Source organism: Pipistrellus hanaki (assembly GCF_964339955.1).
Source record: "Pipistrellus hanaki genome assembly, chromosome: 16".
Lineage (NCBI taxonomy): Eukaryota > Metazoa > Chordata > Mammalia > Chiroptera > Vespertilionidae > Pipistrellus > Pipistrellus hanaki.
This window is the reverse complement of record NC_140518.1, coordinates 38,199,735-38,222,001: the sequence shown is the minus strand read 5'-3', so window position 1 is coordinate 38,222,001 and position 22,267 is coordinate 38,199,735. Positions and strand designations below refer to the sequence as shown.

The following is a 22,267-nucleotide window of genomic DNA, read 5'->3' as shown; positions in this document are numbered from 1 at the left end:
ATCTTACCTCCCTAAATAGCCCCATTACCATGGCAACCGTACTCAGCACCCACTCCCCTTCAGTGAACAGGCCTCAGCTAGTCACTGGGAAGGGCTGTGGGGACACCCCTCCCGCATCAGCAGTCACATCCCCAAGGCTGGTTTCTTCAAGCCCCCTGCCCCGGACCCCTAGCATCACAGCAGGCACCAGCAACAGTTAAACTTTATATTTACAATATTCTCTTCATCTTTTGCCAGGTTTAAAAATGTGTACAGAGCTGCGAAGGGCAGGGACACGGGGTTGTCAGGGAACTGTTCTGGGGAGAGGGATGGGGCATTGGAGTCCGTGGCTGAATCATGGGGTCCCCCAGCCCCTCTCCCATGCCCCAGTTTGTGAGACATCTGTCTATCGGGTTCAGGGCCCAGGGCCCTGGCATGTAGAGGGCATGGCTGTTTGGAAAGGAACTGGACCAGGCAGGGGGAGGGAGAAGGGGTGGTCAAGAGGCAAAATGCTGGGGAGCCAAGACCAGGGATTCCGGATCCGGATGTCGGCGGAAGACAGCACCCCAGCCCCAACTCAAGTTTGGCACTAGCAGCCCACCACATGCCAGCAGACAAGGATTCTCTCCGCCACTGGTGTCCCTCAAAACCCTTCCTGACCAGGCTCCTTTCCCTGCAGGCTCAGGTCCCCTCTGGGCGGCCACCTTACATGTGTCCTTTCAAATCCCTCCGCCGGTGTCGGACCAAGACCTGGCCTCTATAGCCCCCTCCATCTGGTTCTCCGCGGGCTGACCTCCTTCTCTCCCCAACCATGAAGACTTCCTCCCTGGCTCTCCTCCCCTCACCCTCCACGGCTCCTTTCTCCAGCCCTGGCAGCTGAGGGGAAAGGGGACAGGTCACACAGAGGGAGTGGGCAGCTGAGGGGAGAGGGGGCAGGTCACACAGAGGGAATGGGCAGCTGAGGGGATGGGCTGGCTTGACACCGAGACACAGGGATGGCTTCAAAGAGGGAGGAAGAGGTGTGGGAAGAGGAAACGGAGGCACGGGGGAGGGATGAGGCACAGAGGGACGAGGATACAAGAGACACAGGTAGGACCCTATAGCTGCCACTTCCCCCTCCTGTATCCCACCCGCTCCCACATGTACCTGCTCTGGCCCAGGACTGGGGAGTCCTTGGCAAACCCACCTACCCGGTTTGGCACAGATGAGTAACGGTCTGAGGACTGAGGGAAAGGCTGTCCCCAGACCCCAGTGAGGGCTTTGGTCAAACATGCACGGCCTCTAGGGGAGGCAGGTCCCACGCCCCTGACCCCCTGCCCCGCATCCCCGGGGGAGGGAGGAGCAGGGCTCTCCCCTCGGGGTTTATGCACCCCCCTCAGTTTCTGTCAGTCTGAAGCCTGTTCCCACCTGCTGTGTGAGGAGGAACTAGGTGCTGGGCCTGAGGCCTGGGGGAGGCAGGGAGGTACTGGAGAGAAGGGGCCATCTGCATGGGAAAACACACATCCACATGCAAGAACATGTTTCCACTCAGAGCGTGCCCGGACCTCCCGCCCCTGCAGGGACTGTGGCTGTGGAAGGCGAGGCCTCCCTAGGAGCCCATGCTCCACTGACTTGTGCCGCGGGGAGGGGGACACATGCTTCCCCAGGGCGGGGTGCGGCGTGGGAAGGGGCTGGTTTCCTCGCTGCTTCCCAGAACCCCCCTGTGTTGTCCTGCGGCCGAGGGTCACTGCACATGAACACACCACTTCCGGGGCCTCCGCGGGGTGGGGGTGGGGGGGAGAGGGGTGGGAGAAGGCATGAGGGAGTATGGTTCTGGGGTACAAATCCCCGCAGAAATTCTCTGAGAGGGCCAGCATGTGTCCAGGGCGGCAAAAAAAACCTCACCCTGCACATGGGAAAACACCCCCGTGAGAAAGCACGCGGCCAGCGGGAGGATCCCCCACTCCGCACACCGAGGGCCGGCGCCCGGGGGAGGGGACAGAGCGCCCTCCAGGTGTCCAAGGCCCAGGTCCGAGGAGAGAGGGGCCTCTGGCCGTGGGAGAGCCCGCATCCCGGCGAGGAGACCCACGTCCGCCCCGCGGGCCTCCACGTGGGACGAGAAGAGCCTGTTCCGGGGCCTCCTCCCGCCGGCCGGGGGCACTTCCGGCCGGTGGCACCTCCGGCCGGGGGCACTTCCGGCCGGCGGGAGGAGCCCCCCGCTGTGCCCTATACGCGGGTGGTGGAGTGGGGATGGGGCAGCGTGTTGTTGTGGCCGGCGGCGGCGGGGGGCGGCGGGGGGAAGGGCCCGAACGGGTGCATGGCGGGCGGCGGCGGGGGCGGCGGCGGTCCCAGGCCGCTGGGCAGCAGGGTCAGCGCCCCGGGGGCCAGGAGAGGCACATCGTCTGGCGCCCGGCGCAGGGCCAGGGTGTAGTCGGGCGGGCAGGCGGGGCGGAGGGCCTCGGCAGGGTCTGCCCCGACGCCGCCGCCCCGTTTCAGCTGCAACGACACCAGCTCCTCTTCCGGGGGCAGCTCCCGGCCCGTGGTGGGGAGCAGGGGGCCCCCACCGGGCACCCCGGAGCCCGACCCCCCGGGGGGGCTGAGCCGCCGGCACCGCAGCTCCTGCCGCCGGTCCCGCTTGTAGTAGAGGGCGGCGAAGGCCAGGATGTTGAGGAAGAGCAGCGAGGCGCCCACGGCCACGGTGACGCTCAGCTCCGTGGAGTAGTCCCGGGAGTCCCCGGGCAGGCGGTCGTAGGCCCGGGGGCCCGGCTCCAGCTCGGGCTCGGGCGGCGGCGTGGCCGGCGCCGGGGGCCGGCGCGTGCCCGGGGCGCCGGGCGGCGGGCGGGGCGGCCAGCGCGTGGCGTAGGGCGGCAGGCGCGTGGTGGTGGTGGTGATCTCCATGTGCAGGTTGTGCAGGTGGGGCACCAGCTCCAGCCAGAAGGCCACCTTGTTGGCACGGTAGTTGTCACGCACGCGCGGCTTCAGGCCGATGTGCAGGTACTGCTTCTCCTTGCTGTTGAACTTGCTCCACACCACCTCCTCGAAGCGGTTGGGCTTGGTGTGGATGAACTTGGTGTCCTGCGGCACCGGCTGGTTGGGGTCGCTGTGGGCACAGGAGGGCGGGGAAAGGAGGAGTGAGGGTGAGGCGCCGACCGTGTGGGAAGGTGGGGGAGGACTGGGGAGGGAGATAGAGATGTCTAGAGCCAGGGGGACAGGGGAAAGTCAGAGAAAAAGAGAGGCAAGGATGGATACGAAGAGAGAGAAATTGCCGGAGACACAGACAAAGAGGGAAGGAGACAGACTGCTAGAGACAGAGACAAGGACAGAGGGACAGAGATAAGCAGAGAGGGAGAAACAGCCAGTGAGAGAGGCAGAGGCTGAGACAGAGACAGAGACCTGTAGAAACAGGAAGACAAAGACACATGAAAGACAGCCAGGGTGAAATGAGCAACAAGAAGCAATCGGAAATAAATAAATAAATATTTTAAAAAAATAAAAATAAAATTGCTATAATATAGCAAAAAAAATAAATAAATAAATAAGTAAAAAAAAAAAAAAAAAAGAAGCAATCGGGTCAAAGGGAGAGGGAGAGACAGCCGAGACTGGTTTGGTCAATGGATAGAGTGTCAGTCAGCCTGTGGACTTAAGGGTCCCAGGTTCGATTCCGGTCAGGGGCATGTGCCATGGTTGCGGGCACATCCCCAGTGGGGGAGGAGGTTGCAGGAGGCAGCGATCAATGTCTCTCTCTCATCGATGTTTCTAACTCTCTATCCCTCTCCTTTTTCTCTGTAAAAAAATCAATAAATACATTAAAAAAAAAAAAGTGAGAGATAGCTGAAACCGGTTTGGCTCAGTGGATAGAGCTTCAGCCTGCGGACTGAAGGGTCCCGGGTTCAATTCCGGTCAAGGGCATGTACCTTGGTTGCGGGTACATCCCCAGAGGGGATGTGCAGGAGGCAGCTGGTCAGTGTTTCTCTCTCATAGATGTTTCTCTCTATCTCTCTCTCTCTCTCTCTCTCTCTCTGTAAAAAATCAATAACATATATTTTTTAAAAAAGAGTGAGAGATGTAGAGACAGCAATAAAGGGACACAGACACAAACGCTCATGCATACTCCTACACAGATGGGAGCAGTCCGAGGGCAGAGCCCTGGGAGGAGAGAGAGGGAGGGTGACCAGACAAGGGAGGGCTGAAGAGACAGACACAGAGCCAAAGCCACCAAGTGAGCCCACCCCGGAAGGGACAGGGCCTCTCCGTTTAACTGCTGACTCTCCACCACGCCACTCAGTGCCTGGCACAGAGCGGGCGGCCGGCAGGTGCCTGAGTTGAAAAGGCAAGGGTGCCCGTCACGGGTGGCCCGGCGAGGGGGTGAGAGGGAGGAGGGCCGGAGGCGGAGGTGCGCCCTGGCCTGCGTGGAGCCCCGCCCAGCCCCTCTGGCCCTCACCCAGTCTTGGCGAAGTTGGTCCAGTAGGTCATGACCACGGCGCTGAGCATGACATCGTTCTTAGAGAAATTGCAGGGGAAGAGGTCGGTGGCGCCCACCATGGGCACACCGAAGACGTAGGGGAGCTCGTCCCCGTGCGCGGCGTCCGCCCACTCGGGCCGGCCCTCGGCCTGGCAGTGGTGGTAGAAGGTGTAAAAGTAGACGGGGGACTGGTAGTCGGCATGCAGCTTGGCGGTGGCCACGGCCGGCGCCACCCACTGGTGATCGGTAAAGAGGGCCAGCAGGGTCTTGCGCCGCATCTCACCGTTGTCCCGGTCGGCCCAGTCCGTGTACATAAACTTGATGGTCTCCCGCAGCACGTCCTTGCCCTCGGGGTAGCCATACAGGTTGTCCACGAAGTTGGAGACGGTGAAGTCGAAGGCGCTGGCGGACACGCCGTCCTCGCTCTCCGCCGAGTCCTCCACGAACTTGAGGCCCTCGCCTTGGTTGACGCCGATGAGCATGTCGTAGTTCAGGAACTCCCCCTGCTGCATGAGGATCTCGGGGTCGTCGGGGACCACGTCGCCGTCCACCACGGGCCCGAAGGCGATGTGGTAGCTGGGGAGAGGGCAGGGTCTCAGCACCGGCTCACCGGCCTCCGCCGGGGCCCCGAAGACACCGCTCCCTCGTTAACACTCCTAGGAACCCCCAGGGCGCTGGGCCTGTGTGTGTGTGGGGGGGCCTTCTCTGGAGCCCTTTCTGGCAACCTGAGCAAACGTGGAGAAGGCTTCCGAGAGAAGAAGACAGGACCACCACGGGAGCCTGAAGCCGCCTCTCCTCTGCCAAGTCCAATGCCGCAGACCCTCAGCCGCCTGGCCCTGGCCCCCTCCCCCCCGGGACCCACCCCGTACCGGGCGGGCTGCACGTCCTGGTCCACCAGCTCCCGGGACGGCTTCCGGCGCAGACACTCCACCGCCTCGGCGCTGTCCTCGCGGTCGCAGCCCACCTTGGCCGCCAGCAGCCGCGTGTACTTGAGCGGCTGGTAGTTGACAGACCAGCTGGAGATGGCCGTGCCGCTCTGGGCGATGGCCTTCTGGAACAGCCCTGGGCGGACAGGCAAGCTTCAGGCTGGGCGGGCGGCGCCAACCCGAGAGAGAAGGGGGACCCGGCAGGTTCAGGGCTGCGGGAAGGGGGCGGGCCCGGGGGCTGAGGAGGCGCCGGTACCTTCCGAATGGTGGGAGAGGATCAGGAGGTTGACGCAGGCCGCGCCCGCCCCAGACCCGAAGATGGTGATGCGCTCGGGGTCCCCCCCGAAGCGGGCGATGTTCTCGCTGAGCCAGCGCAGCGCCTGGATCTGGTCCAGGAGCCCGTAGTTGCCTTTCGCGGCCTGGTCCCCGGTGCTGAGGAAGCCTGGGGGCGGGGGGAGGCAGAGAGGGGGGCTGGCTGCCTGGGGGTGTGACAGTGTCCTGTCCCTTCTGTGGGCAGCTCAGTCCGTCCCAGAAGCCGTCTTGTGCTGCCGGGTTTACAGGCCCCCACCCAGCAGGCCCCCGTCCCAGACTCCCCAGGTGGGGCTGCCCTCCCTCACCGAGCACCCCAAGCCGGTAGTTGAGCGTTGCTACGATGACGTTGCCATAGGCGGCCAGGACAGAGCCGTCGAACATGTTCCCGGTGCCCTCCATGTAGGAGCCGCTGTGCAGAAACAGCATCACAGGCTTCTTCCCCGAGTCCCGGATATCTGTGGGGAAGGGGGGCAGGTGGGCCGGGAGCGGGGACAAGGACACGGTGAGACCAGAAGCGGCTCCTCCCAGCTCCCAGGCCTGCCGACACCAGCCCAGAGCTCAGGGGACATGCCACTCCCACCCCTGGGGGGCAAGACCGGATTCCCCTCCCTCCCGCCCCAGCTAGCTCTGCAGGCCCCTCCCCCCTCCTGCCAGCCTGCTCCACCGCACTTCTTCCGAGGCCTGGCAGGCCTTCCAGGAGGCCCGGCAGAGGCAGGGGCGGGATGTGGCCCTCCTCGGGGCATCTGGACGCAGGGGACCCTCCCCACACACACACACACACACGCAGCAAATCTCCTTCCTGCGCCTGGAAGAGCGCGCCCCTACGGTGACCCTGGAGCTGAAGGTGCTGGGAGGTCCTGGCCTCTTCTGACTTAGGCCTTGGGGCTCAGCTCCACATGGTAGCCTAGTCTGTCCATGAGGGGGTGCCAGGCCCTAGGGTCCCTGGGGGCTTGGTCTCCTCCCCGCCCTAATTCCTTTCTAGGTCACCTCCCCAGTCACCATGGCAACCCCCAGCCTAATTACTATGGCAGAAGGAGGCAGGGTGGGAAAGAACCTGCTTAATGAAGCCAGGGTGCCGCTCTGTAGTCTGGGAACCCCCTGCAAACTGGCCTGAGCCCTGGGTTCTGCACCAGCCCTTTCTCTTGTCATGTCCCCAGAGGATCCCATCATCACTGCTGCAGGCAGGAGACTCTGAGGCCCTCCAGACTGGACTGAGGAGGGGGAGTCTGAGAGGACTTACCACAGTCCCCAAGACTACATACAAAGGACGCACCCTCCCCTGCAGCCTCTCGTGACCCATCACAGCACCAGGGCTGGGTGACCCCTGGCCCACAGGCCTGCCTCTTTCTTGACACCTGCAGCCTCTGACTAGCCTGGGCACTCCAGAGCCAGGCCCGGCCTCCACAGTGGATTTTCATGGCCAGCCTCCTGCATCCTGCTAGGAACTTCTTCTAGCCGACGGTCAACAGGTCACTAAGATACTTTCCTCCACCCCCTGCAGACAGCTCCCTGTCCTGTCTCTTAGGACCTTCTCTGCCTGACTTTGGCCAGGAGCTCCTGGGTGGGCAGTGCCCCTCTGGGTCCTCCCCGAATTTCCCCTTGTTCCTGAACCTCCAGTGGCCTTCCAGCAAGTTCAAGCTGGAGTCCAAGTCCTGTCCTAAATGTCCTTAGTTCCCCCCTCTTCCCCACCCAGCACCTCCACTCCCGAGTGGGGGGAGGGGGAGTCAGAAAGGGAAGAAGCAAGAAGGGGGGCTGGGGCAACAAGAATTCAAAACCCACAACAAAAAACAGGATCAAGAAAGAAAAACAACAACCAAAAAGCAAGAAGCTCTTAGGGCAGATTCAACAAGAAGAAGAAAAAAAAAAAAGAAAAAAAAAGATCCGTTTTTTGGAAAAAAAGAAAAAAAGAAAAAAGTTCTTTGCATTTTATTTTTCAAGATTTTGTGGTGAAACTTCAAGATATTGGGCCCTGTTTTCAAAAATTTCCAAATCCTTTCATTGGCTTCAGATGTTTGCGTTTTCTTATCTGACAGGCTTTTGGAAATTGTAGCAGGTTTCTGATGTTTCAATTGTGTCATCAGTTTGCCATCTTACTTTTTTTTTTTTTTTTTTTCAAATGTTTTGCTTCAAATTTAAATTGTTTTTTTCAAGTGTTACATTTCACAAGTTCCAAAACAGTCCAAATTTCTGTCAAACTCTAAACATTTTATCCAATTCTTTGGTGTTTTATTTTTTTTCTGACATTCCAAATTCTTTTTTTTTTTTCATTTTGTTTTCGCCATGTTTAGCTTTTCTTGCAGGTTTTCTAGTGGGTCCAACATTGTTCAAATTTCGTTTGAAGTTTTCATAATTCTTTTTTCCAATTATTAATAAATTTTTCTTTTCTTTTCTTTTTCGTGTTTAGTTGGGAGAACAACTGAGGGCCTGGAGGGCTGTGGGGGCGTTTAGTTAGGGGCAGGGCCGTGAGAGAACTCCTCTGATCAGCAACCACATGCAGCAGCGGGATTTTTAAATCTACCTGTGTCTGGCGGATTGAGCGTCGCCTCGTCACGTTTTTTTGTGAGCGGACCTAAGACCGGGAACACAAAACAGAGAAAAAAGGACAATTTTGTGGGGAAAGATGGGGGTCGGGGGAGGTTGTGGATGGGGAAGGGAGGACAGAACGCAGAAAAGGGGAGGATGGGGGGGCAGAAAAAATAAGCCAAAAAAAGCAAAACTTGTTTGCAAGAAAAAGAAACCAAGAAAAGAGAAAAACGTTTCTACAACCCAGTTTTGTTCCCCTCCCCGGAAAAAGTCATGCCCCCAAGAAAAGGCTTGCTTTGGTGGCGGGGGCGAGGGGGGGGGCGTGCCTAAGTGGGCTGAGGCCTGTCTTAGGACATATGGACTCGGCTGGAAAGGATCTGGCTTGCCGGTGGGTTGGCTAGTTGCTGGAAATGAAGCTGTGTTAGAGGGGAGGTTGGAGGGGAGGGGAAGCTGCCCCGGGGCCAAGGCCAGCTGTGCCACATGGCCACCACTCCCGCGGACCCTCCTCAGGGCCAGCCAAGCACCTGCCTGCTCCCCAAGGCTGCGGAGAGGAGGGGCTGCAGCAGAAAGGACTCTGCTTCCCTCTGGACCCACCTGGAGGGCTGAGGGTAGGTCAGCTGAGGCTGCCTGCCCACCTACCCCGCCTCTCAGCCCCAGCATCTCCCTTCCGTCCGCACTCACAGGCCTGGCTTCTCACCCCACCTCCCCAACGTGGGGCAAAGCAGGGAAAGGGGTCATCAGGTCTTGCCCTCCACTCCACCTCTTCCCTCTGTACCCCTCCCCCCAAAACCTCACCCCCTACCCAGGCCTGCTCTCCCCCCAAATGGCAAATGTCCCACCAGGGGCACTCGCCCCTCATCAAACCTTGTTTTAATGCCAAAAAGCCCCTGCCCCCAATGCAGGGGTTCAGTCCACAAATAGGGAACAGGAAACACAGTGCCAGGAAGTGCTCGGAGGCACAAAGTGTGCCCGTGGCCCACTGTCAAGGAAAGATCCCTGACTGAGGCCGAGTCTGGCTCCAGGTTTCTTTCAGGGGAGATTTGGAACCCCGGGCCCTGAGGGGGTTCCCCCAGGCTGACCGGTTTCACCTCAACCACAGAGGGAGGGGTGGGTCAGCAAGGCCCGGGCCAGCCTGAGGAAGGCTGCTCCCGAACTGGCGACAATGGCCCCTGAGGACCCATTAAGATCAGGGCCTGTTCTCTGCGACAGGATGAGGATGGGTGAAGTCAGCAAGGCAGGCGTGTACGTGAGGATATCAAGTGTCTATGTTGTCTGTGTGTGCGCCTGAGTCAACCTCTTCCTTCCACAGCTGGTGTGAAGACTCAGTGAGATCACCTGCATGTGTCAGGCCCCAAGCAGGTTGGCAGTAAGTGATGGTTAAAAATACAGAAGGTGTGGGCCTGGGCGGTGTGGGGCAGGGTGGGTAATTTATATGGGTGTTGGGGTAGACAGTCTATCGGCGGGAAGTGTTGGGTGGATGGTTCACACAGAGGGTGATGAGACCACCCTCGGAGAAGGACATGGGTTGGACGGCCTGTATGAAGATGTGGGAGTGGAGAGTCCATGAATGGGGAGTGCTGAGATGGATGGTCTGTGTGGAAGCACTGGGGTGAAGAATTCCATCGGAGAATACTGGTTGGGATGTTGGGATGAGTAGTCCACGGGTGGCAGAAGAAGGTGGAGTGGACGGTTCTCACACAGAGGGTGTTCAGTACGTGTCCTATTAGGATGCCTGGACTCTGGATGAGATCAGGGTAAATGATACTTCTGGGCATTGTGTGTATGGGTTACTACGAGGCATGGTTTATATCGGTAGTTAGGGTGTTGGGGTACATGGTTGGTATGAGCAATATAGGGAAGATGGTCCCTAAAGTTGTTGGAAAGGACACGTGTTGGTTGAGGTACAGGAGGTGTCCTGAGGTTGCATAAGAGGACTTTGGGTCCAGGGACTGTGGTCTGGATGGCCTGGGGGAGCACATGGGATAAAGATCTCTCTGTGGGTGTTTCTAGGCACGTGATCCATATCCAGGGAGATTGGGAGCCACAGGTGTGTGATGGGAAGCACAGTTTTAGAGAAGTGTCTGTCGGGGTGTGTGCTGTGTGAAGGGGTTGGGAATTGCAGTTTGTAGGGTGTTGGAACACATATTTATACCATCATTCTTAGGACATACAAAATTATCAACTTAAAAATTAGCTCATTTGGTCAAACAGTTCATTAACTCACCCCCGCTGCCTTGACAGGGCCAGACCAAATGCTTTCAAGGGCCAGATGTCCCCACCCCTGATCTAGATGGTCAGGGTGTAGGTTGGTTGGGTACGTGATCGGAATGTTGAGTAGCTGAGATCCCTGATCCCATTGAGGGATGTGAGTGCACGATATGGGAGTGTTGGGTGCAGGGTGTACACAGAGGGGTTCCTGGTACCAGACCTAAGTGTAAAGTTGTTGGAAAATGCCTGTGGGGGTGTGGTAGGAGAGGTCTCCGTTGAGGGGTGGGGCTCTCTGTAGTGACATGCGTGTGAGAGGGTACCATGGGCTGTGAGGATGGTCTGTGGAGGTGGCTGGCGTACTGCTGATTGCCTCTGGTGTAGACAGCCGGAAGGCACTCTGAAAGGTGCTCTGCTCACCGCAGCGTGCTGCAGGGGGGCCGGCGGAGCCTGGCCGGGGGACTGTGAGCAGAGCCGGAGTGAACTGAGAGCTTAGTGACCAGACAGCCCGGTGAAGGGCAGGGAGACGTTCTGAGGGGAGGGGCGGGCTGTGCCGGGAGTTTCCCTGATCCTCGGGGTCTGGGAGTCAGAGGACACAGCATCCTGGAGAAGAGGCTCAGCTCAGGCAGGGGCTCGGGCGTGATGTGACAGACGGAAGTCTGCAGTACTGGTCTGGGGGAAAGGAGGGTCTAAGCTGTCCTCACGGGAAAGGTGCTGCCAAAGTGGACAAGCCAGGCACCAGTCCAGGCTGGGGGTGGGGGTGGGGCGGGAGTCAGGGTGGGGGAGGTGGGGCAGAGCTGGAGTGGGTGCCCAGGCAGGGTGACGGATGCTTCCTCTGTGGGGTCGGGGAAGGTAAGTCCAGCCTAGTGCCTGCTGACTTTCCCACTGGCTCTATGGGCAGTGAGCTCCTGGGTGCTGCCTACATGGGAGTCATTCCGGGGACAGCTCAGCCGGCACCCAATCCCCCCGGGGCGGGCACAGAGCCGGCAGGGATACACTGCCCGCTCCCTGTCTCCACAGAGCCAGCTCCCATCCCGGGCTGTGCCGGGGCCTGAGGTGCTGCATGCGTGTCCGGGGGCTGTGCCCGCGGGATGCCCGCCTGGTGCCCGCGCCCTTACCGTCCTCGGTGGGCACGTAGAGGTTGAGGTACAGGCAGTCCTCGCTCTGGTTCTGCACGTAGGTGGCGGCTGCCTCCAGGTTGTCGGTGAACCACACGGGCAGCATGATGGCGGGCAGCGCGCCGTGCAGGTTCTGCGGGCAGGCGGGCGGCAGGGCGGTGGCGTTGCGGATGCCGGGCCACGAGGCGGGGGCCTCGGGCGGCTGGAAGCGGCGGGCGCCCAGGGGTGGCGTGGCGTAGGGCACGCCCAGGAACTGCACCACCGGGCCCAGGATCTCGTTGTTGAGCTCACGTCGCACGCCGCGCACTCGCCCGTAGGCCGTGTTCACCACCGGGAAGCGCTCCTCCCCGAGGCTGCCGAGGCCCAGGCCAGGGCCGCCTGGGGCGCCGCCTCCGGGACCCCCTCCCCCGCGCTGAGCCCCCACCAGCCCCACCAGCCACAGCGCCAGGAGCCACATGCTGATAGGGGGACCCCCCCTCCCTCCCCGGGACCCCCCCCTCGGAGAGAGAGAGAAGGGGGGGCAGAGGGAGGGAGGCCCCCCCTCGCCCCAGGAGGGAGGAGGGGGTGGGAAAGGAGGGAGGAGGGGAGTGGACAGGGACCTGGGTCAGACTGGACAGGGAAGGGGTCTGTTCCTTTCCATGGAGGGGGCGAGGGGTGGGGAAGGGGAAGGAAGTGGGAGGAGTGAGTGCAGGCTGGACCTGTGGGTTAAAGGGAGAGGGTCCGCAGGATACAGACAGACGGACAGGAAATACACGGGAGAGGTGGGAGGGGCAGACAGAAAGGAACGGGGAAACAGAAGAGACAAGTGGTTAGTGACTTGGAATTCAGACTGGCTGACCCCCCTCTCCCACCCTCAGGCCCCCCAGCACTTCTCCCCACCCTAAAAGCCCCTCCATCAGCAGGGACCCGATAGAAAAGTCTGAGGCTGGGGGTACGGTCAGGGCACAAGCCGAGGGACCGGCAGACCCCGCCTGCCTCCTTCCAGCTGCTTCATCCCAACCAGGAGGCTCCGGGGCCTCAGAAGTCCCACTTCCCACCTCCCTGGGAGGGATGACAGAGACAAGGAAGAGAAAATAAAAATACCAAGTCATTAATTAGCAGGATGTGGAGGGTTTGCTCAGACGTGTTAATCACTCCGGAGCTGTGATTTCATGGCCCTGGACCCCCACCCCAGGCCAGACTCCCCACCTTTTCCCGGGACTGCACAGGCCCAGCACCCTCCTCCCTCCAGCACCCCATTCCCCAGGCATCTGTGCATCAGTGGAGGGAGGGGGTCCTTTCCCCCAGGCTCTCTCCATTTCTCCCCTCAGAAGTTAAGATGCCTCGAGGCAGGGGCTAGCGTAGAGAGGGGGTGATGGAGTGGGGGCACATCCAGGGACAGATGCGTGATCCTGCAGCCGGTTGCCCAGCGACAGGGATGCTGCCCCGCAATGTTACCTCGGCAACGGGCTGCAGCTTTAACCCTGGGGGGGGGCGGTTCGGGTCTGAAGGAAGAGGGTAATGGACTGCCTTGGTGATGGGGTCCATTCTGGGCATGAGGGCAGAGGCAGGAATCAGAATGCCAGAGTTTCCCCAAACCTTGGCATAGAGGAAGTATATATGTTGAGGGGAGTAGAAGATTGGGGCATTAAAGAACCCTAAAGGACCCGCCTCTTGGCCCGTGTTGGCCAATCAGAGCCTAGTCCTAGTGACCAGGCCTCTGGCTGGGTAGAAGGGGTGCTGAGGTGGGTTTGGAGGGCATCCCATGCGCCCACTGACCGCCCCCCAGTCCTGAACAGCCTAGTACTACAGGCACTTCTTTCATGCATGGCATTGTGACCCGGGTCCTGGGGGCAAACCTAGGCTCTCTTCTCATCCCCTCAGCTCCTCACCCTTGCCAGTTCCCCACAGATGCTGCTCTGAAGCCTGAGTGCCCAGGGCAGCAGGACCAGGACAGGGAAGGATCAGACTGAAGGGTCATTCCGCGCCCCCCCCCCCCCCCCCCCAGCTGCCAGAGCTGTTTGCTGACGCGGGGCTTTCGGAGCCAGGCGCCAGCCCGCGGGTGGCTCTCTGCAGGTGTCAATTTATTCCAGAGATGAGGACACAGGAATCCTTCCCCACACACACACCTCGTCAGCCCTCCCCCGCCAGTTCCTCCAAAGCTCTGCTCCCCCGTCACCCCCGGGGGGCTTGGGGCCGGCTCCCTCAGGACCTCCTCTGCCCATGCCAGGCTGGGCTCTGCTTCCCCGGCCTTCCACCCCCTCCCCCTCCTACGAACTCAGTCTCTCTGCCCGCCACCCCTCCTCCCTTAAGGTACTTTGGGCCCCTGGCCTTCTCCCCGCCAGCTCCTCTCCCTCCTTCCCTCCCCCTGCCCCCCCTCCTTCCTCTCCATAGCTCTCCCTCCGAGCACCTTTCCCAGCCTCGGCCAGACTGCTCCGGCTCTTGTCTCCAGCCTCTCACCCTCAGTCTTTCTCCATCACTCTCTTCTCTGTCTCCCTCCTTAGTGTTCCTCGTTTTTCTCTCCTGCAAATCCCTTCCCCAAATCTCTCCCCCAAGCCTTTTCTATTTCTCTCTCCTCTTCTTTCCCCATCTCTGTCTCCCCCATTTCCTCTCCCGTTCTCTTTCTGTCTGCCACATCTCCTATCTCTCTGCCTTGCTCTCTCCATTCCTGCCCAGGCCTGACTCCCCCAGCCGGGGAGAGTTGAGGGATAGGGGCTCAGGCCGCAGCCCCCCCTCTTCCTGCAGTGGGGGAAAATGGCTTGGCCGGGAAGGGGAGGAGGGGGAGGGGGAGATGGGAACACACGGGGTCTGTGGGCCCATTCAAAGGATCATTCATGGGCTGGAGAGAGGCAGAGACAAAGAGACTGAGACGGAGAGACACGGCGAGAGCATCCCTAGGCGGAGACAAGCAGACACGGCAGGCTGGGAGAGACCAGGCGCAGAAAGAGATGGGGAGTGGGAGACCCCAGTGGACCGCCACGCAGTCCCCTCCACCCGGCCCGGCGTAGCTCCTACCTGGCTCAGCCCTGGGGCCGTGGTGCCTCCATCCAGGGCTCCGAGTAGGGGGCGGCGGCCTCTGAGCCCCCGCGGTCCCGCAGGCCCAGCCCCCGCCCGCAGCGCCTCACCCAGCGGGGGAGGGGGATCACCCCAGCCCCAGGGGGCGGGGCCGGGATCCAGTCGATCCCCGGGGAGGGGAGGGGCTGGGGTCAGGAGGAACCCGAGAACAGGGAACCCCGCAGTGGGGACAGTAGAGTGAGGAGGAGGCTACGGGACAAGACTGGATTGAGGATCCACTGGCTCCGCGGGCCGGCTTCGAGGGACCAAAAGGTGGTACCGGCGGAGGATCCTAAGGAATCGGGTGCGGGAGGAAGAGTCCACCGCAATCCCCAGGGGCCCGAAGCCCGGGAGAGCAGGATCCGCGGTGCAGGGGCAGAGATCCAGCCGGAATCCTCGGGGAGAGGGAGGGATCTAGTCGATCCCGAGGGCGGGCGGGAGTGGGAGGTCCGGGGAGTCAGAGGAAGGCGGGAGTAGAGTCTGGAACCCCGGGACGGGGGTCAGCACTGCTCCTAGAAGGGAAAGGGGGGGGGGGTAAAGGGGAGGTTTCGGGGTTCGCTCAGCAGCCGGGAGGCCCGGACTCTCGGCTCCGCGCGCCAGGGCCCGCCCGCCCCGCGTCCATCCCAGCCCGAGAGTGATGATCCGTCGGCGGAGCAGCCGCAGCAGCCCCGCGCGTCACCGCGCGGCCGCCTCCCCCGCCCCCTGCAGAGCGCGGCGCACACCCCTCGCTCGCACCCGCCCGCCGCCCGCCCGCCCTCCAGAGTGTGGGGGGTTGGAGACGGTGGAGGAGGGCGGGAGTGGACAGACCGACGCATGGACGAAGCGGATCGGGCAGGATGGAGACATCCACCCAGATCGCCCATCCCCGGGGCTCCCGCGGCTGGCGGCGGAGGGGCGAACCGGAGGGGGCGGGGCATCCAGTGAAGAGGGCGGGGCCTGCGGGCCTGGAGGCGGAACCCTATGGACGGTGGGCGGGGTTTGGTGGAGATGGGTGGGGCTTGGGTGTCCGCGGGGTCGCCTATTTTTGGGTGTGGGCCTGGTTTAAAGCCGGAAAGGAGGAGCCTGTGGGGAAAGGGGCGGGACTAGCTTGGGGACCTGGGTCTTTGGAAATCGGCCGGAGGAGGGAGGGGGTGTTAGAAGCGGCGATCAACTTGGAAAGTGGGCCAATCCGTGACGCAAATCCCCTAGCCCCGCCCCCCGGCCCCACCCCCCACCGCTCCGCTTCTCCGCTCCTCATTGGTCTCGATTTCTCCGCCGCCAGACGTCCTCGCCATTCAACAGGAGCTTTACAAAGGCGCCGGCACCGGGGTGAAGACCTGGACGCCGGAATAAGCACGGCCCTGATTGGGCACCCGGGCGCCTGATTTGCATGGAAGCTCGGGATTGGCTGGCCTCCTGGGTGGCCTGGGCGGTGTTCGCCGGGCTCGTGACCATCCACTGCCATGGCCGGACCTGGCGCCGCTTTCCGCCGCCTGGGCGCCTTGTCTGGAGCCGGGGCCCTGGGCTTGGCCTCCTACGGGGCCCACGGTCAGGGGCCTGGGGTGGAGCTGGGCTGTGCTTGGGGCGACGCGTGGGGTCTGGTGCAGGGATGGAGTCTGTGGGGATTGGAGGGCTCGCAGCCACCACACAGCCTGCGAATCCCTAAGCCTTTCAGTCGGATCCCAGGACTACCCGTGCGTGTTTCCGCCGTCAGAATCCTCCTGGGGACGCCCTTCTCCCCGGTGCCCGCGAGGGTCCCCCGGGAGTCGGGGCGTCTGAGCTGGTAACTTTTGCCTCTCCTTCCCACAGGCGCCCAGTTTCCGGATGCCTACGGAAAGGAGGTGCAGTAACCGCACTGGGGCTCCCCGATTTCCGGGTCTATGAGGGCACAAAGTGGGGGGTCCCCGAGGGGAGGGGCGGAATGCGGGACTTTGGAGCCGCAAGGGCAGAAAGCCTGAGGTGTTGGGTGCCTCCGGGAGGGGCAAGCTGAGACTTCGGTTTGGGGACGACCTTTTGCCCCTGAGATCCAGGCTTCTGTGTTGCTTAGGAAGTTACCCCCCCACCCCCAAAAACTCTTTTTCTTTTTCTTACAGCTCTTTGAAAAGGCCAACAAACACCACTTCTTACACAGCCTGGCCCTGTTAGGGGTGCCCCATTGCAGAAAGCCCCTCTGGGTAAACTTACCCCTGGTCTAACCCTGAACAAGCCCCACCCCCTCCGTCCAATCTGCCCTTTGCTTATTATCTCGTTTTCTTCCTTGTATCTCCCCAGGCCGGGTTACTCTTAGCCTCTGGAACCACCTTGTTCTGCACCAGCTTTTACTACCACGCTCTGAGTGGAGACACCAGCATCCAGACTCTGGCCCCTGTGGGAGGGAGCCTTCTGATCTTGGGCTGGCTTGCCTTGGCTCTTTGAGCTTCCCTGTGTTTAATTTCTGGGTACATTTTTGAGAGGTGACACAGGGAGGGGATTAAAAGAGAAAGGCAAAGAAATATGGAGTCTTTGTTCATCTAACCTCTTGGATGAGGAAGGGTAGGGATTGTCAACCTCTGAACTCCCTCCCTTTCTAAGATGACTGTGAGCTTTGGGTCTGAGGACTCTGTTCACTTCAAGTGAATCTGTTATGAGGTTCTTAAACTCACAACAGAGTGATAAATAATACTTGAAGATTCTCATGGAAGCCCTCTTCAAGGCCTGGAACCTATATTTTAATAAGCTCATCTTGTGGTTCTGGTGCTTACTAGAATTTTTCAGCCCTGTCATACCACAAAGTGAGCGCTCATTTAGTCCGGAAGCCAAGTTTAAGGCAAGGCAGGACAGAAGGAATGTCATTACAGAAGCCCCCCTCCCCCCCTTAGCTGTGGTTTTGCTTTCCACAATTTCACGTCTACCCATGGTCATCTGTGGCCCAGAAATACAAAGTAGAAAATTCCAGAAATAAACAATTTATACCTTTTAGAAAGTGTGCTGTTCCATGCCATCCTCTCTGTCTCACCATGATGTGAATCATCCCTTTGTCCAACTACCAGCCGATTAGTCCCTTAGTAGCTGTCTTAGTTACCAGATCGACTGTAATGGACTTGCTGTGTTTATGTTCGGGTAATCCTCATATTACTCAGTAATGGCCCCAAAGCACAAGAGTAGTGATGCTGGCCATTGAGATATGCCAAGAGAAGCTGTAGAGTGCTTCTTTTAAGTGAAAGTGCTTGACTTATGGAAATAAAGACATGCTTAGGTTGCTAAGATCTGTAGTAAGGACATGTATCTATAAAATTATGAAAGAGGAAGAAATTCATGCTGATTTTGCTGTTGCAGCTCAAAGTGCAAAAGTTGCAGCCACAGTGCATGGTAAATGCTTAGTTAAGTTGGAGAAGGCATTAAATTTGTGTGTGGGAGACATGAACAGTAAGTGTGTTCTGTTGTAGATGGCAACCTGTCATACCAGAGAGCATTGAGCCTATACAGGAAGACACAGTGTGTGTATAGGGTTCAGCACTACCTGTGGTTTCAGGCACACACTGGAGGTCTTAGAACATATCCCCCTTGGATGAGGGGGGCTACTGTACTTACACTTATACTTTGGGGTTCAAAGAAGGGACAGGACATTACGTGTTAGGGGGTAGAAAATGCTTCACAAGCCCTAGCCGATTTGGCTCAGTGTATATAGCATCAGCCCGTGGACTGAAGGGTCCTGCGTTCAGTTCTGGTCAAGGGCATGCATCTCAGTCGCAGGCTTGATTCCCCAACCCTGGCGAGGGGTGTGTGTGGCAGGCAACCAATCAAGGTGTCTCTCTTCCACTCACTAAAAACCAATGGGGAAAATATCCTTGGATGAGGATTAACAAAAATAAAAAGGGGAAAGCTTCACAGTGCTTGAGATGATCCTTGAAAGAGCTCTGCTGAGTGAAAGGAACAGTAAACAAAGACAGCGGTAGGGAGCAGAGGAGTATGGGACTAAAGGACACTTCAGTGTGGGCCACGTTTCTGAGAAAAGGAATGGGGAAACGTGGCGAGGCAGGCGGAGTAGCACCCCAGCGTGTGGCGAACTGGGGGATGTTTAGGGGGCCAGTATTTATTAAGCCAGTGCTCATCAAGTATTGGTCATGTGTCAGACATACGGAAATTCAACTGTGAACAGACGGGTGCGAACTTTCCCTCATGGAGTCTTCCATTTGGTAGTGGAAACAGACCTTAACTGAACAAACCTATCACTGTGAGTTGTGCTGTGCTTGAAGGAAAAGAAGAGGGAGGCAGAGGAAGAGTGGGTTAAGGGGAGCTATCCTTTTAGATGGAAGTCTGAGGCAGGAGAACATTGGGTGAGTTGGAGAACACTACATGTGGCAGGCAGACACTCAGAACTTCTTTGTGGTGCAACAATAAGTCATTGAAAGGTTTTTTTAAGGAGAGTGCTAGGATCGGGTATGTTTACAAGATCTGGAGAACCAGTCGGGGGTTGGCCACAGGGAGACCAGTCAGGAAGCCACTGAAGAGGTCCAGGTGTGAGGTGATGGCGTGGCTTAGGGCGAAAAGGATCCAGTTCAGAATATATGTTTAAGATGCTGCTGCTAGGACTTGCTGATGGATTGAGCAGAAGGGATGGATGAGGGAGGCTTCTGCCTTGTACACCTTGATGGAGGTGCTATTACTCCGACGAGGAAACCGAAAGAGGTTGCAGATTAGGGGGAGGCAAATCCGCAGGTCAGTTTGGACATGTTCCTTCCAGCTGGAGGCGTCACGCAGGTAGTTGGAGAGCTCAGGAGAGAAGCCTGGATTCAGATTTACTCCGCAACCCACTCTGGTCAGGCTTCCATCCCATAAATGCTCTCAGAAGGGTCCCATAACTCACTATGACCTCCTGGTTGCCAGATCTAATGGATGATTTTCTATCTCATTTTTCTCAGCCTCCCTGCAGCATCTGACACAATTGGCCACACTGTCCTTGAAACACATCATATTGCTTCTATGACACCACTCTGGGCTTTTCTCTCTCTGTGGCTACTTTGTCAGCTTCTCCCCTATGCAGTTTAAATCAATGGTTTCCAAATTTTAATGGGAAGAAAAAAAATTAGAACTACTATGCATACATATTTTAATTTCATTTTCTTGGGGGGGGGTTTCTCAATATAATTTCATTTTTTTAAATGTCTATATGTGTATGTTTTGTAAAGTGCATATCTGTATAGTATATTGGAGGTGCATACCTAATTTTTCTGAAGGTGTGCATTCAAAAAAGTACAGACGGTTCCTCTCATGAAGGATGCTTAGATAACCTCATTCAGCCTTTCATTAGGATCTGCATAACTTTAAACCCAGAATCCCTGTGTCCCACCCTAGTTCCTACTGGGCTCCAGCCTCCTGTGGCAGCTGCAGTGTAGTAGAGTGCTCTGTGGAGTCTTAAAGGAGCTGGGTGATAGGAGAGAAGGGTGTGTTCCAAACCAGGCAGCCCTAAAGCAAGAGGGAGCAATTGCGACCTGAAAGAATTCCTGGTGACTGGCTTGAGGATCATACAAGGGTCAGTAGTGAAGGATGCGGGTAGCGCTGGCCAAATGGTGGGGTGACTATGCTGAGAGGTTGGACTGTTTTCTGAGTACAATGGGAAGCCACTGAAGCATTTGTATCCAGGGAGGAGACATGATGTGAGGTGTATTAGAGGATCACAATAATTCTTCATTGAAAGATAAGTAAAATAGCCGAAACCGGTTTGGCTCAATGGATAGAGTGTCGGCTTGGGGACTGGGTGCGATTCCGGTCAAGGGCATGTACCTTGGTTGCGGGCATATCCCCAGTAGGGGGTGTGCAAGAGACTCTCTCTCATCGATGTTTCTAGCTCTTTATCTCTATCCCTTCCTCTCTGTGCAAAATCAATAAAAAATATATTTAAAAAAAGAAAAAGAAAGAAAGATAAGTAAAATAGGCCCCAGAGTGACCCACAATGCCGCTGGCAGAGCCAGCACTGGATCCTCAGGCACCTACCTCTTAGTTTAGTGCTCTTGGTGCATTTCTATCTTCATCTCAGGCAATGTCTGGAACCTAGGGAACTTGCAGGGGGAGGAGAACTCGGTGTCTGGAATGGCCACCCTCCATGTAATGCGATCTCTAATACCTTAGCTTTGTCCTCCCAGTAGGCTGGGCTCTTGGGGAACCAATATGAATAAGGCCTGCTTGTTCATTTGTCCTTATTGTTACTATACATTGTATCTCAGTCCTGATGGAAAGTGAAACTAAGAGAGGTACAGGAACTTGTTCTGTATCACACAGCGAGGACCTGGGTAAGCCGTGATTCAAACTCTCTTCTGTTCAGTACCCAGCGCTAAATTCTTTCCTTCATGTACACACCAAGAAACAGTGAAGACAGACCCTTCAAACATTTGATACAATGTGTTCAGTGTTACAAGTAGGAACAGGTGGGCTGGCGACCTCTTGGTGCATGGAGATTGGTGGGACCTCTGTCCACCTGCTGGGTTTTCCCCAGAAAAAAGGGACAAGATCATACTGGTGACCAAACAAGAGGGAGAACAGGAGCACCTGGATCTCAGGATGAGTGGGCAGCAGGAAAAGGCAATTCAGAGTATGTGTGGAGCTCACACTGAGGAGCCTCCTGGCCAAGCTTGAGTCAACGTTGACTTCCCTTTTCCTCACATCCTATGTCCAAGCCATCATCAAATCCTGTTGGCTTGAATACATAACTAGAATCTGACCATTTCCCACTGCTACCACTCATGCCACCATTAAATCTCCCCTCGTTTGCCTGGCTAGTGTGGTTTGGTGGTTGAGCTTTGACCCATGCACCAAGAGGTCGCCAGTTTGATTTCCTGTCAAGGCACATGCCCAGGTTGCCAGCTCAGTCCCCAGTGAGGGGCATGCAGGAAGCAGCTGATTGATGTTCCTATCTCTCCGTCTCCCTTCCCCTCTCTTTCAAATCAATAAAAACAGCTCTAGCCAGTTTGTCTCAGTAGATAGAGCATTGGCCTTTGGACTGAAGGGTCCTGGGTTTGATTCTGGTCAAGGGCACATGCCCGGGTTGTAGGCTTGATCCCCAGTAGGGGGTGTGCAGGAGGCAACTGATCAGTGATTCTCATCATTGATGTTTCTATCTCTCCCTCTCCTTTCTTCTCTGAAATTAATAAATATATATATTAAAAATATTTAAAATCAATAAAAACATGTATCTTTTAAATCTCACCTAGTTTTATGCAAGAACTTCGTTCTGTCCTTGATTATCTACAGCCTACATTGGACAAAGCAGAGAGAAAGAAAGAGAAATCCTTCTAACAGTAGTCCTCAGCCTTGGCTACACATTAAAGCCTGCTGAAGAATTCTCAAAAAGTTCTTATGGTCCTGGCCCGTGTTCTAAGTGGTTAGAACATTGCCCCGTGCACCAAAGGGTCAAGGGTTCAATTCCTGGTTCAAGGCATGTACCTGGGTTGTAACTTCGATCCTGGGCCCAGATGGAGTGCTTTCAGGAGGAAACTATGTGTCTCTCAAATTGATGTTTCTCTCTCCCTCCCTCTCTCCCTCTAAAGCAGTGGTTCTCAACCTTCCTAATGCCTCCACCCTTTAATACAGCTCCTCATGTTGTGGTGACCCCCAACCATAAAATTATTTTCATTGCTACTTCATCACTGTAATTTTGTTACTGTTATGAATCGTAATGTAAATATTTGTGTTTTCCAATGGTCTTGGGCAACCCTAAGAGAACTGCTAGCAGGGTCCAGGCAGAGGTATTTTTAAAGCACCCCAACTGCTTCTAA

General features: G+C 57.5%; 2 protein-coding genes across 4 annotated transcripts; one reads left to right on the top strand and one right to left on the bottom strand.

Annotated features, from left to right (window-relative positions):
* Window positions 1–191: 191 nt before the first annotated feature.
* NLGN2 (neuroligin 2) lies at window positions 192–15,474 on the bottom strand. Of its 3 annotated transcripts, XM_084863809.1 has the most exons (9): window positions 15,345–15,474; window positions 14,499–15,049; window positions 11,505–12,202; window positions 8,177–8,227; window positions 5,964–6,113; window positions 5,603–5,788; window positions 5,290–5,482; window positions 4,400–4,996; window positions 192–3,058 (listed from the first exon to the last, which is right to left on the bottom strand). In XM_084863809.1, exons 3-9 carry the CDS (start codon window positions 11,959–11,961, stop codon window positions 2,185–2,187), a joined length of 2,508 nt encoding a protein of 835 aa, XP_084719935.1. In that variant the 5' UTR covers window positions 11,962–12,202; window positions 14,499–15,049; window positions 15,345–15,474; the 3' UTR covers window positions 192–2,184. The 3 variants fall into 3 exon arrangements, with proteins under 3 accessions (XP_084719935.1, XP_084719934.1, XP_084719936.1); XM_084863808.1 differs by lacking the exon at window positions 15,345–15,474 and having other exon boundaries at window positions 14,499–15,251; XM_084863810.1 differs by lacking the exons at window positions 8,177–8,227; window positions 15,345–15,474 and having other exon boundaries at window positions 14,499–15,252.
* Window positions 15,475–15,801: 327 nt separating this feature from the next.
* Window positions 15,802–17,478, top strand: TMEM256 (transmembrane protein 256). Its single transcript, XM_084863813.1, has 4 exons — window positions 15,802–16,064; window positions 16,326–16,357; window positions 16,610–16,690; window positions 16,788–17,478. The coding sequence occupies exons 1-4, from the start codon at window positions 15,980–15,982 to the stop codon at window positions 16,929–16,931; spliced, it is 342 nt and encodes a 113-aa protein (XP_084719939.1). The 5' UTR covers window positions 15,802–15,979; the 3' UTR covers window positions 16,932–17,478.
* The last annotated feature ends 4,789 nt before the right edge of the window (window positions 17,479–22,267 follow it).